This window comes from Marmota flaviventris, chromosome 13 (genome assembly GCF_047511675.1).
Source record: "Marmota flaviventris isolate mMarFla1 chromosome 13, mMarFla1.hap1, whole genome shotgun sequence".
Lineage (NCBI taxonomy): Eukaryota > Metazoa > Chordata > Mammalia > Rodentia > Sciuridae > Marmota > Marmota flaviventris.
In genome coordinates this window covers 97,823,413-97,841,763 of record NC_092510.1, presented here as the reverse complement: position 1 = coordinate 97,841,763, position 18,351 = coordinate 97,823,413, and the positions used below count along the sequence as shown (strand labels likewise).

Genomic DNA, 18,351 nt, shown 5'->3' with positions numbered 1-18,351 from the left:
TGCCAGCCGAAGCTGGGCTGGTCTAGGCAGGGCCAGTTCTGGTTCACACCGAGCTGTGAGTCCCCCACATCCGGCACAGGGCAGGCCCACCATCGGGCCTGTAGCTCCAGTTGTCTGCAGCACACTCCCTGCCCCTCCCGCGGCCGCACCTGGTAGAGCTCCTCCTTGGTGACGTAGGGCTTCCCCTCAGAGCTCAGGGCCCGGAAGGCACTCTCGATCTCCTCGCTGGACTTGACATTCTCAGTTTCACGGCTGATCATAAAAGCCATGTATTCTTGCAGGGAGACATGGCCATCCCTGGGGGAGGGAGGGAGGGAGCAGGTGCAGTGAGTAGGCAGGAGGGGCGGGAGCCTGAGGCCAGGGCCACATCCACCACTGTCCCTAAAGCTCACCTGTTGGGATCCACAGTGTCCAGGATCGCCTCGAACTCTGGGTCAGGTTCCCCCTCCTCCACCATGGGCAGGTCGTAGCCCAGGGAGCGCAGGCAGGACTTGAACTCCTGGTGGTTCAGCCTGCCAGACTTGTCCTTGTCGAAGTGTCTGCAGCAGAGCCGAGGGCTGCTCAGCACAGGGGCCCCACCGCCCAGCCGTCCCCAGCCAGATGGGGCTATACTTACTTAAACATCATGCTGAACTCCTTAAGGGCCTCCTCAGTCACACCTGTTGTGTTCCTGGAAGAACAACAGAATCAGGGGCCAGCCAGCCACACGGCAGGTGGCACGTTCTATCCTGTGCCAGCTTTTGTCGCCGACTGTTGGACTCTGGCTGACCCCGCTGGGCCCACCGCCCTCCGTGTGCAGTACCTGGCCTGGATCTGCTGCTCCAGGTTGTGCTGCATGCGCATGCCCAGCTGGTCAAGCTGGTCCCACTGCTGGGCCAGGCCCACGGTGCTGTGCTCCGTGTACTTGTTGTCCAGGATGAGGGCTTCCTCCATGGCAGCCCCCAGGTCCTCAATCTTCTTGAGCTGACTTCTCATGGCTCGTATTTCCTGGTGCTTGCGCTGCAGGGTGGGGGCAAAGACACAGGGATGGGACTCTCCCTCAGGCCTGGCCCAGGAGCCCACAAGCTCCCTCCTGGCCTCAGGTGCTTAGCCTGAGGCCTTCTAGGATGAGAGCAGTGGTGACACTGCAGAGAGACTTTTTCAAGCCAGCTGGTCGACCCGCCAGGGAAACCATACACTGTGGACAAAAAGGCCCCTCCCTTTTCAAGTAGGGATCCAGATAGCAGTTGCCACAGACTGTAAAATGACAAGTCCCAAGCTGCTTTCAGACTTGGGAAAAGCCAGCCCATGAGGGGCCTGACGGGCCAAGAAGGAAGAACAGGTCTGCCCAGGGATGGGGGTGAGGCCCAAGCCAGGTCTGAGCCTTCAGGCACTCACTTTGGTAGCTTCAAGCTGGGATTCGAGGGTTCCAGATTCTTCCACCATGCAAGACCTAAACACAGAAGCATAGTGAGGGAGGGGACCGATCCCACAGATGGCACCTCAGGACCAACTCCCTCTTGGCTAAATACCGGGTAGCCTGCAGGTCCTTTGTCAAGGAAACAAAGCCTGTCTGCTATGGGCTGTGCTTCCTGACTGGCCCTGGGAGCATGAGAGCAGGAAACACCTCTCCTGTTTCACAGCCACGCAGGCTGAGGACCATTTCTCAGGTGCTTCTCAGCTCCAGCCAAGAGAGGCCTCCAAGAGGTCACTTGGGAATTAAGTTTTGTTCCGCGAGGGGACAACAGAGCCCCTTTTCTCTGCAGCTGTGGGGAGGACAAGAGACCCAAGACAGGAGGCTAAGGGCTGAGGACCTGCCAGCAGTCCCAGGCCTCCTGGAGTCTCCTTCCAGGTGCCTAAGGAGGGGAGCCACATTCAAGTGACACTGCAGCCCCTCAGAGGAACAAATGAAGAGGCCCAGGTGGGCGTCTGGCAAGTGGTTTATGCTGCCTAAAAGGGTTGGCTGTGACTAAGCCCTGGGACTCAGGTTCCACTGTAGAGCCAGGCCTCCTTACAGGGCTAAGTTCTTGGGGGAGCCTACTTCTCCCCAGAAGAACACAGTAGGAGGTCATAAAAGGCTACCAGTGAACAAAGACAACAAATGAGTTGGGGTCACGTGCAGGGACGCGTTCACACGGTGTGCAAGACCTCAGTGGGATTTTAACCCCGTTTCCACAGTACCCAATGTTTGTCCCGATCTACCCCTGGAGACCTGGAGGACCAGGGTGAGCTCCAAAATCTCCCCAGGTTCAAAGTGCACTAGCAAGGCAAGGCACCAGGCTTCCTCCTACCCCAGCCGGCGAAACTCACAGGCACGCCCCATCCCAGGGGAAAGGTGCCCCAGGACTTGGGGCAGGAGGTGGGGCCAGTGCAGCAGAGGGGAGGACAGACCCTCCTGCCCAAGCGGCTGAGGGCGTGGGTTAGTCAGAAAGCGGAGCCGCCTAAGGAGTCCAGAGTGCATTGGTAAAACCACAGTGAGGGAAGAAGAGAAATAAGAGGAGAAAAACCTTCCAGACAGATCATCCCCAACTTCATACTGATAGACACGAATGACCCGACGATATGCTATGCTAGTCAAAGAAAAGAAACCAAGTGAATACACCACAGGGCGGCAGCAAGGGCCTCCCTGACAGACACGCGCCACAGGCAAGGGCAACCTGGCACCAGCAGGGACCTGGAGGTGGTGGGCCCAGCGGCCACCTTGGGGCAGCTCAGTGGTTCTGGGCAAGGCGGGACAAGGCTTGGGAGGAGCCACAGGAGAGCGGGCACAGCACCACAGAGACAAGACCAAGCGCAGCAGACAGGGTGGGGTGCAGGGAGAGCCAGGGAGCCGCAGGCTCAGGCCGCGAGCTGCCACCGTCACCCCTGCACTGAGTGGACTCCTATAGCCTGACTGGTTTGGGTAGATCTTTCCCATCACCATCTCCACCCGCCTGGCTGTACTGTCTGTAGAACCTCAGGGGCACCAGTTAAGCCACTGTGGTCTTGGTGGAACTGGTCAAGAATGCAAGGATGAGCATCCTGGATGAAGGTCCCCAGCTCTGCAGAGGCCCTGCTGGGAGTGGGGGAGCGCCCTGCTCCTCTCTGGGCTCCTCCAAGCCCTGTCTCCACATCACATAGTTAACACTGGGCACTGCCTTCTTTCTACTAGGTTACCCTCCCCTTAGAGGATGCTAGGGTTCACCTTAGTCCTGGGGGGAGGCATACTCTGACCACACCTTGTCTGCACCCCCAAACTGTCATCTAGCTTCATGCACCGTGGACATCTAGGGGTGAAATATGGCCTCTTTGGACAGACTGGGGAAACAGGCAAAAGAAGTCCAATATGATCCCAGGGGCTGAGCAGCAGTTGGGGCTTTTGTTCTGGCCTCCTGCTCGGTCACATTTCCCACCTCAAGAGAACCTGTGAATTTGGGTGGGAAGGTGGAAGCGCTGGGCCGGCCCCCAGACTGCAGGCCCTGTCAGGGAGGAGGGGTGTGGGGAGAAGGCACACCCTCCTTCTCAGGTGACAGGGTGGGTGGGCAGGAAGGCCTGGCCTGGGATCTTCTACAAGCCAGGCCACAGGGGGACGAGGCTCAGGGACAAGCACACAAGACACCAAGACATCACGAGCCCGGAAAAAGAAGACAATATTAACCCATCGAGGAGGTACGTTCTGTGGAGTGGAGATCCAAGCAGCCACGAGACAAGGTGGTGTCCAGACGCAGCAGCAATCAGGGGAAGGGACAAGGAGGACACGATAAAGAAAGAAAGAAAAAAAACCAATATTGTCAGTACCAGTCTGCCTTTGCCCCTGCCCTGGCCATTGCCTAGCTGCTGCTGGGGGTTGACCATGGCCCAAGCATGCCCCCCGCAGAACACCTGGGGGCGCAGCCTCAGGGGAACGTATGGTGAGCGCTGTTCTGACTGCCTGCCCGCCCTCTGGGGGCAGAGCCCACGGGCTGTTAGTCCAAGCAGGCCACCGTTTTTTTTTTTTTTTCCTCCCAGCACTGGGAAGTGAACCCAGGGGTTCTTCATTGCTGAGCGATGCAACCCACCCCACCCAGCCCTTCTTTTTTTTTTTAATATTTATTTTTAGTTTTAGGTCAACACAATCTCTTTATTTTTATGTGGTGCTGAGGAGCGAACCCAGTGCCTTATGCATGCTAGGTGAGCACTTTACCACTGACCCACAACCCCAGCTCTGCCCTTCTAATTTTTCAAAAAACATTTTGACATGAGTTTTGCTATATTGCCCAGGCTGGCTTCAAATCCATGATATTCCTTCCTGCCTTAGGCTCCTAAGTCTCTGGAATGACAGGAAACAGCACCGGGTAGGCCTCCATTTTTTTTTTTGTTTATGTTTTAATGCTATTGGGGTTAGAACCTCAGTATTTTTCTGCTGAGCTACATCCTCAGCCCTTTAATTCTTAAAAAAATGTTATTCTTCTGATATTGGGATTGAACCCAGGGGCACTCAACCACTGAGCCACATCCCCAGTCCTTTTTATATTTTATTTTGGGATAGGGTCTTGCTAAGTTGCTTAGAGCCTTGCTAAATTGCTCAGGCTGGCTTTTTTTTTTTTTTTTTTATTAAAAAATTTTTTTTTAAGTTGACAATGGACCTTTATTTTATTTATTTACATGCAGTGCTGAGAATCAAACCCTGGGCCTCACACATACTATGCAAGTGCTCTACCCCTGAGCCATAAACCCAATCCTCAGGCTGGCTTTGAACTCTCAATTCTCCTACCTCAGTCTCCCAAGCTGCTGGGATTACAGGCGTGCACCACTGTGCCCAGCCCCAGCCCTTTTTATTTTTTGAGACAGGGTCTCACTAAGTCTCCCAGGTTGGCCTTGAACTTGTGATCCTCCTGCCTCAGTTGCCCAAATTGCTGGGATTATGGCGTATACTACCACACCAGATTCAGGCCCCTGGTTTTAAACGTGTTCCCCATGCCCAGGAGCTGGAGTTCGGGGGACCAGCTTCAGGACTGTAATGTGCCTGGGTCAGTCCCGCAAAGGCAGGCACCTGGTCTCCTGGATCCACTGGTGGAACGCGTTGGCATGCTGGGCAAACTCCTGGCGCAGCTTGTCGTTTTCCTCCTGCCGCCGCTGCTCCTTCTGCAGCTCCAGCTCCCGCTCCTGAGCCAAAGGGAGGCAGATGCCACTTTGGCTGGCCCTGACCCTCCCTCTCGGAGGGGTTCAGCAAGGACATGGCTACACCCTGGGGAGCTGTTCAGCAAGCCTTACATCTGAGGGGCAGGAAGGGCGGGAATGTTAGCTGGCTTGGGCAGGGCCATACGCGGTAGGTGCACCTTGATTATTTTCTGCAGGTTCCTCCAGGTCTCCTCCAAGGCCTCCATGGTGAACCAGGTGTAGGGGTTGGAGGCCACGCGGAAGCTCTTAATCTGGCGGTCCAGCTCGGCCAGCTGGTTGAAGTCGGCCTGTGCGGAGCTGAGGGAGGAGCGGAAGGCGTCGTGGGCCTCACGGAGAGCCCTGATCTCCTCCAGGGAGTTGCAGCGCACCGGGTCCGTCAGGTCCTCCTCTGCATTCTCAAACCAGCTGTTGAAGGCAGAGGCCTTTTTGGCAAATGTCAGGAAGAGGTCCTCCACCTAGAAGCAGAGAAGCTGGTCAGGAGTCGCGGGGGCGGGACACACCATCCGCAGGCAGGAAGAGGGTAGGTGTGTGGGCAGGAGGTGGGGCAGCTCTCAGGAATCCAGGCGAGTATGGACTGTTGGGAAGGCAGCGCCACACTCTGCCTCCCGTCTCCCACACCTGCTTCTCAGCCTTAACTGCCTTCCGTTCCTCTCTTCTTGCCCCTGCACTCACACACCTGTCTCTCTCCTGTGGCTCTAAAGGGCAACTTCCCAAAGGCAAAGGTCCCATCTGCCTTGATTTCAGTTGACCCAAAGCCTGGTCTCAGCTTCCATGGGCTGAAGCTTTGGTGTCCTTATAGGGTGGTGGCATAATACTGTAGAGTGCTGACCCTGTCACTGAGCCACTTGAGCCTTACCTGCTCCCATCCTCACCTTGCGGAAATGACTCTGAGCCTCCAGCAGCTTCTTCTTCCTGGTGGCCGAGTTAGCCAGAAGCTGGCTCCATCTCTTCATGAGGGAGGCATGTCGGGCTTCGATGGCCTTGGATTGGATGTGCTTAGCGGCCAGCAGTTGATCTTTGAGGGCAGTGATGTTGGCAATGCCCTCCTGCTGGAAGGCCTGTAGGCCAGCATCAAAGGTTTCCTGGAATGAGGAAGTTGCAGAGCCACTTACAGTGATGGCAGCAAGACTAGAACTTGCCTTTCCTGGTGCACAGCTCGCAGCTTCAGCATCTGTCCTCCCAGGTAGGCAGCCTGAGCCCAGCTTCCTCCTGGAACTTGGGGCTCCCCTCTGCTTTCCTCCTTGCCCCAGACCTCAGATTAAGGCAGCAGCCTCCTCGCAGCCTCCCGCCCCCAACCAGCACTCCACCCAGGCTCTGGGCACCGGCCCTGGACTACCGACTTGCCAGGCCCTTCCCACGACCTGGGAGGACCTGGAACACTTGCCTCCCCATGTGACCACAATCATTTTACTTTCATGACTGAGCCCAGGTCCATGACCCCTGGCAACACACTCACTTTGCCAATAAGTCTGGAAGCTCCAAGTCTCAAGACTGGAGCCACTCACTGCCGAGGACCTTACAGGAGATCTTCTCAACAGCAGGATGACACCGACCTCCTGCTGTCTACCAGAAATGCTAACCTAATAAATTTCACTAACACTGGCCACACTGACCTGCTTGGTGAGGAGAGTTTGGACAGAAGACAGATCTCGGCCATAATCATCTGTCTTCAAGCTGTTTTCCTTTTCACCTAGAAAACCAAGCGTGGAAGCTATACCACCCTTTTGCAGCGCAGCAAGATGTATTAAAATAGAAAATGAGAGGATTGATGCCAACTGTTTTTCTGTTTACATTTAAATTTTGAAGTTACTAATACCTTTCTTGACCTTACATCAGTTGGCTTCCCCTGCACCCAGGCTGAACCTCCCTCTGAGGCACAAGAATTACCAAGGTCACATGGGCCCTGCTTGATATCAGCGCAAGGGAGTTGGATGACACCCCAGCCTCTGGAGGCAGGTTCTCTGACCCACATTTGATTAGTTTGTTAGAGAAGAAAATCAACTGCATGGGAACGCACAAGTCGTGGCTCTGGGAACAACCCTCCTGCCCTGGGGAATAAGAAACTCAGGGTTCTTGCTGAAGCTGCTCACCAATCCAGGACTCCACCACGTCCGCCTTCCAGTTGAACTGGAGGAAGGCCGAGTTCTCGTCTAGCTTTGCCTTCCTCTGGGCCGCAGCTTTCTCTAGGTCGGACACTTTCCCATTCAGGCCTTTCATCTTTGAAGAGATATTCTCCTCGTGGTGATTGTTCTAGGCCATGAAGGAGAGCACACCCTGTCATCCTCGCTTCCCACCATGGTCACCTGTGACCCCAGAAGGTGCTCAATTTCTGTCAGATGGGTCACCACCCCCCTTGACCACTGCTGGCTTAGGGGCTATTGATAAGGCTTCCAAAGAGCAAGCGGAGTGAAAGCCTCAGGATGAAGACTCAGAGGTGGCCCTGCTCCTTTTGGGAAGGGGCTGACATTTATGCTACAATGCCTGGGAACTGAGCCTCACGCACTCCACAACTGAGCCACATCCCCAGCCCTTTTCATTGTTTCGAGACACAGGTCTCCCAGGGTTGCCCAGGATGGCCTGAACTTGCGATCCTCCTGCCTCAGCCTCCTAAATCACTAGGGTTATATAGGTGGGTGCTGCCACACCTGGCCACTAGTGTTATTTTTTTTACTGGGAGCGGGGGAGGGAAAAAGCCTAAGGAATTATTATTCAAATAAAAAACTATATAGCCAAGGAATGACTACTATAATATGCATTAAAAACAGTGGTTCAGGAAAATGTTTTGATATTGAGGACACTGAAAATTGTTAAGCCCTAAACACTGGGACTCATTCTTGGTTAAAGTCTTATTTGAAAGGACACAGCAGCCAGCACAGAACTGAAAGAGCAGCTCTGCAGGAGAAAGCACTGCTGGGGACAAAGCCCCAGATCCTTCCAGAATCCCAAGAGCTTCCAAGCCCAGTTATCACACAGCTCACAGAGCCGAGCTGTCACAGGTGTGAGCAAATCACAGAGTCTCTGAAACTAGTTTTTTTTTTTTTTTTAAAATTTATGCTGATGCAGCCAGTAAGAGAGCTTTCCGGTGATGAGATGTCCAGCTTCCCATAGATCAAAACCTTAGCCACAAGGGCAGTTACCAAACGCAAATTTTGTAGCATTCAGTCTCAGATGCTCAATGTGTGTGTGCTATTCCTAGGAAATGGGGGTTACCAAAACATCTGTCCTATGGCACTAGACACCTGTCCAAGCTCCCAGGTGATTAGAGGTGGTGGGCTCTGGACTGATGGCTACATGGCTTGTCTGGAACTGAAGCATGGGGCAGCTTTGGCCCCTCTGCTGTCAGGACCCTTTAACTTGCTTTTTCTGGGAAGAGCTGTTTGAATGAAAGATTGATTCATTTCTAAATCGTCCTGTACTATAGACGGGTTCTGGATAATTTATATTTACAAAATATGTAAAGCAATGTGATTTATAAAACAGATCTAAGGCAGCTATTTTATAGTAGGTATGTCTACATCATGTACAGACAAAAAATTTAGAAGGTCAGACGTGATATGGCTGTCTCTGGTGCCTTTATGGGTGATTTCTAGTTTTTATTTCTTTCTTTCTTTCTTTTTTTTTTTTTTTTGAGATGGGGGTCTTGCTATGCTGACTAAACTGGTCTAGAACTCCTCTCCTGGGCTCAGGTGTTTTTCCCCCCTCAGCCTCCTGAGTGGCTTTGCAGGCATATGCCACCACACCCAGCTATGAGTACTTTGTTTTACTTATTTTTATTTTCTACTATATCTTTAAATAGCTTGTACTATTGAGAAATAAACTAAAAACAGCATTTTGGAAGTGCTATTGTCACAAAAGAACCAAGAGGGATACCTCTCTGTTTAATCAGGCAGAAAAAGTAAACACTTCATTAACTTCACTAATTGTCTTCAGAAAGGGGGAATCAGCCAACTGATCGTGTAATCCTCCTCATCCTTATGAAACATGGGACCTTTGTCTCCACACAAACCTCAGTCTGGGCAACATCCCAGCAGGTGAGCTCTGTGGGCTACCGTGTCACCTGCATGTAGCTATCCCTGAGTGGGCTTACCTTCCTGATGAGGTCTTGCCCATTGGTGCACACGTCATTAACACGATCCTTGTGGACAGTGAAGTCGGTCTCGAAAGCTTCATGTTTCTTCAGTAAGCCCTGGAGAAGAGGAGGAAGGCTGGGTGCTGAGCACTGGCAGGTGACCTGCTGCGCAGGGACAGAGGGCAGCTGCACTGATGGGGCCAGCCCTCAGCTCCATGGTCCAGGTGGGAATGAGAGGACAGCGGTATACTGGCAAGTACGTTTTATAGAGAGAGTGGAAACAGGATGCAGTAAGAACCAGCCATGGACGGGGCTGGGAAGCTCTGGTCAGAGAAGGCCTTTCTGAAGAGGTTAAGGACCTGGCTGACGGAGCTGCAGGTCTCTCTGCCCCTCATCACATCATCAGGTAAACATCCAACAAACATGAACACCTGTTCAGCCTGAAGGACCTCCCAGGGACCACCTAAGTCTTTTTCCTCCTCCCCAGTATCCTTGGCACTGGAGATGACATGCTCTTGTTGCTTCGAGGGAACTCAGCCATACACCAGAGGGGAAATCGCTGACTCCAACTAGATTTCTAAGTGGTCCTCCCGGTCCCCACTGTGAGGTAGATGGCTCAGAGGCCACCTTGATTCTTTTTTTTTTTTTTTTATTTTTAGTTGTAGATGGACAAATACCAGTTTATTTATTTTTATGTGATGCTGAGAATCAAACCCAGTGCCTCACACATGGCAGGCAAGCACTCTACCCCTGAGCTACAACCCCAGCCCACCACCTTGATTCTTGGGACTGGAAACTTAGCTTCCACAATCTGCTGGCTAGACCTCAGAAACATCAGAACATGTCATTTTTTAGCATCTCTTACCAAGAGGGGAGTCTCCATCTCCTCTGTGACCCTTGTCTGCTTTAGGACTGCCTTTTTGTGTGTGTGTGTGCTGTTGAGGACTTAACCTAGAGCTTTGTGCATGCTAGGTAACCCTCTACCACTGAGCTATACCCTCAGCCCTTTTTATTTTTGGTTTTGAGACCAAGTCTTGGTAAGTTGCCCAGGCTTGACTTAAACTTGTGCTCTTCCTGCCTCAGCCTCCCGAGTTGTTGGGCTCACAGGCATAGGCCACTGTGCCTGACTTGGCACTGATTTTTTTTTTTTTTCTCTTTACAGTACTGGGATTGAACTTAGGAGCTCTTTAACCATGAACTATATCCCAAATTCTTTTTAAAACTTAAATTTATTTTGACACAGGGTCTTTCTAAGTTGCTGAGGTTGGCCTGGAACTTGTAATCCTCCTGTGTCAGCCTTCAGAATGACTGGGATTATAGGTGTGCACCACCTATAATTGGCCTTGGGACGGACTCCAACAATAGAACACAGGGAGAATAATAATGAGCGATGTCCTGAGAGACCCTGCAGCATCTCCCTTTATCTCTCTGAATGCTGCCAAAAGAAGCTGGTTCAGCTTCCTGAAGGATAAGAAGTCACGTGGAAGGGGATTGAGCTGTCCCAGCCAAAATCTAGGCCTGGCTGTCAGCAGTACAACTGAGGCCTAGGATCTTTCCACCTACTGCCTTCTGATAGGATGCAGCTGCACAAGGGATTTCAAGTGAAAGTCCAGAGGAACTGCCCACCGACTCACAGAATCTCAGGTAAGAGAAATAGCTGTGGCTCTGAACCACGGAGTTTTAGGGTTGTTATGCAGCACCTGTTAATCAATGTATGGTGTTCTGCCCGCATTGTGGTGCCTGTAAAGGTGGAAACAGGGTTTGTGCTGCTGGGGTGTGCCTAGTTAAGAAGAGGTCACTAGGGCAGATCCTAATCCAACTGGACTGGTGCCCTTACAAGGCGGTGAACTCAACAGAGACTGGCACACAGAAGAGAATGCAAGGGAAGAAGAGACAGAGAGAAGACAGCTGTGTAAAAAAGCAGAGACTGGAGGATGCTACCGTACTCTAAGGACACCTGGGACTATAGGATACTGGAAGACGAGGAAGGGCTTTCTATAAGCTGGGGAGTGAATGGCTCTGCTGGCATCACGGTCCAGACTTTAGTCTCCAGAACTGTGAGACAGCGCGTTCCTGTACGCTGAGCCATCGAGTCTGTGGTTCCCTGTCTGGCACTCCCTAACCTGGATAGCAGCAAGCGTGTCTCCGTAATCTTCACTGGCCACCAGCGTCATTTTCTCATTGATCCAGGCTTCTTCCTCTTCCACATTGGCTACAAATTGCTGATACTCCAAGGACTCCTCTAGCCGCTGACCCCTAAAATTACAGAAGATAGGAAAAGCCATCAATCTCTTCTGACTTACTTTCTGAGTTAACACCAGCTTAAATACACACAGGAAGGAAGATGTATGAGTGGTTTGCTCCAGCCTTCCATAGGATACAAAGTAGGCAGTGTATTGTTCAGAAGGAAACACACTGGGTCCAGATTTGGGTACAGGACAAGCTCCAGCATGCTGGCCAGAGGTGGCCTGGAGCACATGCCTACGAAAAAGGGCTAGGAGCTAGCAGGAGGCCCAGGCCTGGCACTCTGCACCCAAGAGCTCCCTCATCTGAATGCTCACCGAGCAGCTGCCAATTGCTTCAGCTCTTTCCAATGCTCCACAAACTGGGCCAGACGCTGCTGGATCTCCTCCTGCCCGATGGTGTTATCATCAGAGAGCTTCTTCCCAGTGTCCAGGACACCCTGGTAGGCAAGAAAAGTCAGGTCAGTGGCTGGTAACACTCTTGGTACCTGCTTCTGGGTGCTTCTATCTTGAGGCTTCCAGAAAAAGGCCTCAATAGCAAATTCAAAACTTCTCCTTCATGGTTTGGGCTGAGGCACCATGAACATAAGACCTTAGTGGAATAAGAACAAGGGATTCTTTGTTACCTGGCCCATTCCCACCCTAGAAGACACCTCCTCACCTGAATGGCTGGCTCATGCGCAGCCAATTCTGCCTCCAGCCGCTTGTGCTTCTTCCTCAGATTCTGAACACCTGTGAGGTCTCGGCCATAGTCCTCAGAGCTTACTAGCAGCTTCTTCTCCCTGGGGAACAGAAGAAGAATGCTCATTTTCATGTGGGCTCAGCTGCTGACCTGTGGTGTCCTCACCACACCTAGCAATCTCTCTAGGAAAGCCTTGCTCTTTCTTGGAAGACAACTGCCTCTGTCCATATGCACTAACTCAACAGTACCCCAGTTCTGCAGAGGCTGGCGCTATGTTTGGGATGGGGTACTGCATTATGAGCCCCATTTAACCATGTATCCATCATAGATCTGTAAATGCATTCGATATTTAGGTGCATAATTTTTTTAAAGATTTTAAGAAAATTAATAACTAAAAGAGAGCCTCATAAGTGGTCCGACAAAATGCTATATCATTTGCAAAAGACAGCCTGACACTTTGGGGGATGGGGAAATTGGGGAAACACAAACAAAAACACTCTCATTCCTTGAAAAAGTGACCTTCCCCAGAACAGAACAAACCCACTAACACCTAAGGGACCAAAGGGCAAGGTTGAATGGAACATCAAGGACTGCCATCAGCTTGGGGCCATCACTGGTCATCCACTGCATACGTCGACAGCCAAAGAAATGAGGCAACTCAGGCAAGCGTGTGTGGAGCTACGGTCCAGCCCAGTGGAGTCTCTGAGCTGTGCCCTTTTTTGCGACACTTTCCTTCCTCATGGTCCAGAGAAGCCTGAAACAACCTGCATCTGCTGGCAGCCTCTATTCCTGCCTGCTGTTGAAGGCTCTAGGGGTTTCCTAGAAACACAAAGCATGCAGCTGTATGAGCACGTACTTGATCCAGGACTCCTCATCATCCATATCCCGGAAGAACTGGTGTAGGCGGTGAGACTCGCTCAGCTTGGCTCGTCGGGAAGCTGCCATGCTCTTGATCTTCTGGAAGCGCCCATTGATGGTGTCCCTCTTGTCCTTCACTTGGGAGGTGTCAAAGGCACTGCTGGTCATCAGGCTATCTGCCTGGCTGTTCAGGTCCTTCAGGCGATCCTGAGGGGAAGGGGCATACAGGAGGGATCAAGAACCCGGATCTCCCATGAACAGCTACTTGAAAATAAGAACTCGGGATTCCTTACTGAGGTATGGAGCCTTGTGGACCCAAACTGTCCTCTCTGCACTGTGGTGGGGAGCACCAGTGCTTCAGCTGCAGCACAGCAGCAGAAACAGAGGGTTCTTCATTGTCATCTGCCTCCAGTAAGAAATGCAGTTTCCCCTAAGAACATCCTTTAAACTTTCACTTTTATTTTTGGTTTTTTTTTTGGTGCTAGGGATCAAACCCACGGTCTTTCACATGCTACACACATGCTCTATCAATAAGCTACACCTCAACATTCTTTTAAAAAGTAGCAAAAATTCATTTTGTTAAATATTCAGTTTTGGATATCTTGGTTGGGAATGGAAAAATAAGCCTGTTACTTTTTTTTTTAATATTTATTTTTTAGCTTTAGGTGGACACAATATCTTTATTTTACATTTATGTGATGCTGAGGATCAAACCCAGTGCCTCGTGCATGCTAGGCGAGTGCTCTACCACTGAGCCACAACCCCAACCCTGTTACTTTTAAAAAACTGAGTTTACTACTATTCATAAAATCCAAACTTTCAGGAGAAAATCAGAATTTTGAAAAAATTGTATCTGCCACCATGAGCTTGACAACCTCCCCTAACAAAGATTTTTCTGAAGAGACTGGTGGTGATATTAGTGAATGTGATATTTTAGTGTCACCAATAGAATGTGTCAATACTTAGAACATGCATAACTCAGCTAACCAAGATCTACCAAATGAGACATGCATGCTGCTATAAAATCACATGCGCATAAAAGACCCATCCACAGTCCAGGATGCACCAGTGTATTTTAATAAAATTAATTCAGGGTGAAAAACTAACTGATAGGGGTGCGTCCCCTTCATCACCACTGTTAGGGATGAAGAGCATGAGAAGAAGATTACCTCTAGATAGGGAAGAGAGGTGGGAGGGAAAAGGAGGGAGAAGGGGAATTGCACGGAAGATGGAAGGAGACCCCCTTCGTTATACAGAATACATGTATGACGAAGTGAGGAAAAAGAAAAAAAAAAGAAGTGTGTCACATTAGATTGGGCAGAGAGAAGTGATGGGAGGGGAGGGGAGGGGGAAAGGGGGAAAGGAAGGACAGCAGAATAAAACAGACTTTATTATTGCTATATGTATTATATGACTGCATGACCAATGTGATTCTGCAATCTGTACACTCAGAAAAATGAGAAATTATACCCCATCTGATTCAAATGTATGATATGTCAAGATCATTGTACTGTCATGTGTAACTAATTAAAACAAATTAAAAAATTATTTTTTTATATAATATAGCTGTTTTCATACTCTTTTTTTTTGAGAGAGAGAGAGAGAAAATTTCAATATATATTTTTTAGTTTTCGGCGGACATAGCATCTTTGTTTGTATGTGGTACTGAGGATCGAACCCGGGCCGCACGCATGCCAGGCGAGCGCGCTACCGCTTGAGGCACATCCCCAGCCCAAAACAAATTAGAAAAATTATTAAAAAAAAAAAAAAGCCAGGAAACTGACACTGGTGTAATCCAGAGGGTTATGCTTATATATTATATGCCACCCATTTTTATATGCACTCATTCATGTATCTGTGAGATTACGTTCAACTGCAAAGTCCCAGGCAATTTTATTACACGTGTAGGTGCATGTAAGCAAGATACAGAACTCTTCTGTTCCCACAGGGAGCTCTCCTGAGTGGCCCCTTTACAGGTGCAGCCCTTTCCCACCCTACCTCATGGCATCTACAGATCTGTTCTCTGTATCTTTACTTTTGTTATTTCAAGAATACAGAAGCAGGGGGCTGGGTTGTGGCTCAATGGTAGAGCACTTGTCTAGCATGTGTGATGCCCTGGGTTCCATTCTCAGCACCAAATACGAATAAATACAAAAATTCATAAAAAAAATAATAAAAGAATACAGAAGCAGAATCATATGGTATTGTAAATCTTTGGGTATTTTTTAAAAAAATCTTTTTAGTTGTCATTGGTCCTTTGTTTTATTTTATTTATTCATTTATTTATTTATATGCAGTACTGCGAATCAAACCCAGTGCCTCACACATGCTAGGCACGTGCTCTGCCCCTGAGCCACAACTGCAGCCCAAACCTTTGGGTATCTTTAAAATTAATTTTTAATGATGGTGAGTAGTGACAGATAAGACCTAAATAAACAACCTTTCTTATGGGCCTTGATAATTGGCAATCCCTGATCTTGCCACCTCGAGAGCCAATACGTTGGTGCCAGACAGCACTCTCCTTCCCCAAACGTTTAGCTCTCTTCCTGAGGTGCAGATGCCTGGGGCCTGATGCTTTCCCACTCACCACGTGGCTGTGCCCACCTTACCTCATGGGCAGAGATGTCTGCCTCCAATAGCTGATGCTTTTTCAGTAAGTTGTTTACAGAAGCCAGGTCTTTGCCGTAATCTTCTGATGCCAGAAGGGCCTCCACCTGCCAATGAAAACAAAAGGGAAAGGCTGCAGTGCAGTGTCCACATGGTGCTCTGAATACTCCAGGGTGCCCAGCTGGTATTCCAAGTTCTTCTCAGCCATGAGGTGTGTCACCTACTTAGCTGGGCCAGTGTGACACTCTCCCCCTCTGCCAATTCAATGCAACTCAAGAGCCCATTAATTTCAACAGTGTGGCCAAAGCCCAGGCCTGCCTGGTGGGGTAAGGGCAAAGAGTGCAGCACCCCACTGTGCTGAAACACCTTAGGCAAAGAAGCAGGAGTGTGAGCAGAGAATAATACACAGGGATGTTCATAGCAGTAAGAGTGTATGGCCTCAAAATAGGGAAACAAGAATGTCCAACAATATGGAAATGATCAAATACAGCGGGGATCTGCAAGGGACTTACCCAGTCACTCAAATGGTAGGGAAGAATTTTTATTGAGTTGGCCTAACACTCCCCCATCCATACTAATGAAAAGTTACACCTCAACTACATGAAATACAAACACCTCTTCAAATACTCAAGGACATACACATAAACTGGGAAGATACACTCTAAAACGTTAATGGTGGTCTCCAAACTTTCTATTCCTAATCTCTACTTTCCCAATTTCCTCACTCTGGCTCCCTGACTCCCTGCTCTTCTGGCTCTATCTTGACATAGATTTGTCAGAGCTGACCACCAGCTAGACCCCCTGTCTCTTCCTTGCTGTATTCTCTGGGAGAGGAGTGATGTAAGGTTCAGGTCCTACCCCACCCATATCAGCTCTTTTCTCTAAACCCTCACAGCAGATAACTCATACTTGCTAACAAGGACTTTGGTTACTGTGTACCTGGTGAGCCCTCTCTACTCCTGGTTTTGGGCTTGCTTGCTGCCTTATTATTCCAAATGACAAGAAATTCCCTGCTCCAAGGAAGGGAGAACCACTTTGCATTACCTCAGAGAGCCAGAAGTCAAAGTCCTTGATTCCAGTGTTGAAGTTCTGCTGTTTGTTAGCCTCTTTCAGTTTCTGGCTCTTCTCAGCTGACTTCTGCACCAGGAATTGCCATTGGTCAGCTAAGGCAGCCAGGCGGGCCTGTGGAGGAGAATGGAGTTGCTGGGCTGGTGGAATCTATGCCCTCTCCTGAAGCCCAGTTTGAGAAAATCAACAGAAGAGCCACTGCTACCAACATTCCATCTGCAATGCAGCCTTCGGAAAGTCCCTAATCACTTTATGTTCTTAGGTCCCTGCTTAAGAGGTGGATGGTCAGGAAACCCTGGGCCATACCTTGACAGCATCCTCACTTCCAGCACAGGCCCCACGCTCGATGAGGGAGTTGCCCATATCGATGACCCCACGGATCCGGTCAGCATTGGCATGTAGTTCTGCTTCAAAGGCCTGGTGCTTTTGGTGCTTGCTCTGAAAATGCCAAAACCACCTTTCAAAGCCAGCGCCTGTGAGGCACATCTTTAAGGCAGGATAGAGGCTCAAAGGGAGGGAGGGAGTGAAGGAACTTAGAAATGGGTCAAGAGTCAATGTACTTTATAGAAGGCAACCAGAAGGCGTGTGAAATGTAGGGTTTGATCTGTGAGGAGTTCAGTGAAGGTTCAGGCTGGAAAAGAAAGGAAGCTCAGGAGCAGGGGATGAAAGTCAGTTCTGAAAGCATCTGCACTAGCTCACTGGGAGCAAGTCCCAGAAGCACACGCTTTCTAACATTCCACAGCAGATCGCAATGGCCATGTTCAATTTTGAGCATTCTTGTATGTCAACTTCCATCCATGGCTTTGTCCTTATTGAACAAAAGCTCTATGTGTGGGGATATCTCATCATCTAAGGCAGCCATCACCACATAGCAATAGATTTGATGGCTGGTTCTGTCCTTCATTGAGGAAAAAATCTATAGTTCCTATAGAACTTGGCTTTGTTGGTGTATAATTTGGTAGCTGTCATTAATCAAAACATCGGGCTACTGTCAAAACATAGGCCTGATGACAGGTTGGAATTTACTCTTGCTAGGAAGAGAGGGCTGTAGAACTACAATGGTTTTCAAGAATTCATGAAGAAACAAAAGGCGCTGAAGCACTACAAGAAGCAATTGCAGGGACACAGCTGCAGCATGATTCTGCAAAAACACTTGGATGAGAAATGCAGCGTCTTAGGGGAAAGCGTTAATGGGGGGAAAAAACTAAAAGAAAAAAAGCACTAGATTTGGGTAAGAATTCTGCATCAAATGTTTCATTTCAGAGGCAGCAATTGTCAGAGGGTGCCTCCCCACCCCACCTGCAGTGGCTCAATTCGGCACCAACATGACATGTTGGTGTGGTCATACCCCACTCTCCTGATGGAAAACCCAAGGACAAAGGGTGTCTCAAAACACAGACCCTGACAAAAGTCACTCCCTCTTTTTTTTTTTTTTTTTTAATATATTTATTTAGTTGTAGATGGACACACAGTATCTTTATTTATTTTTATGTGGTGCTGAGGATTGAACCCAGTACCTCACACGAGAGGTAACATTTTATCCTGAGCTATAGCCTCAGCCCTCTAAGTCCCTCTTTCATGTATTGCTCCAACCACTCTGGTTCAAACCCCACTTATTTTCTTTCTACACATTCCTTCCACTGACATGCAACTTTTTAAAAAAAATTCATTTAAAAAATTTTTTATTTTTTTTTTGTGGGAGACTC

At 49.5% G+C, this 18,351-nt stretch overlaps 1 protein-coding gene across 3 annotated transcripts in view; it reads right to left on the bottom strand.

The window, feature by feature from the left end:
• Sptan1 (spectrin alpha, non-erythrocytic 1) overlaps positions 1 to 18,351 on the bottom strand; it is a 75,164-nt gene that overhangs the window by 504 nt on the left and 56,309 nt on the right. For 2 of the 3 annotated variants that reach the window (XM_027943338.3, XM_027943361.3), the window contains 19 exons: positions 16,952 to 17,083; positions 16,622 to 16,759; positions 15,580 to 15,684; positions 12,969 to 13,177; positions 12,092 to 12,212; positions 11,749 to 11,870; positions 11,311 to 11,443; positions 9,206 to 9,304; positions 7,209 to 7,368; positions 6,732 to 6,808; positions 5,991 to 6,200; positions 5,277 to 5,573; positions 4,991 to 5,103; positions 3,617 to 3,634; positions 1,378 to 1,432; positions 803 to 999; positions 617 to 670; positions 393 to 539; positions 150 to 297 (listed from right to left, as the gene is read on the bottom strand). In XM_027943338.3, the coding sequence (XP_027799139.1) occupies positions 150 to 297; positions 393 to 539; positions 617 to 670; positions 803 to 999; positions 1,378 to 1,432; positions 3,617 to 3,634; positions 4,991 to 5,103; positions 5,277 to 5,573; positions 5,991 to 6,200; positions 6,732 to 6,808; positions 7,209 to 7,368; positions 9,206 to 9,304; positions 11,311 to 11,443; positions 11,749 to 11,870; positions 12,092 to 12,212; positions 12,969 to 13,177; positions 15,580 to 15,684; positions 16,622 to 16,759; positions 16,952 to 17,083 (2,535 nt within the window). The remainder of the gene's footprint in view (positions 1 to 149; positions 298 to 392; positions 540 to 616; positions 671 to 802; positions 1,000 to 1,377; positions 1,433 to 3,616; positions 3,635 to 4,990; positions 5,104 to 5,276; positions 5,574 to 5,990; positions 6,201 to 6,731; positions 6,809 to 7,208; positions 7,369 to 9,205; positions 9,305 to 11,310; positions 11,444 to 11,748; positions 11,871 to 12,091; positions 12,213 to 12,968; positions 13,178 to 15,579; positions 15,685 to 16,621; positions 16,760 to 16,951; positions 17,084 to 18,351) is intronic. The other variant, XM_071601011.1, reaches the window with a different exon arrangement.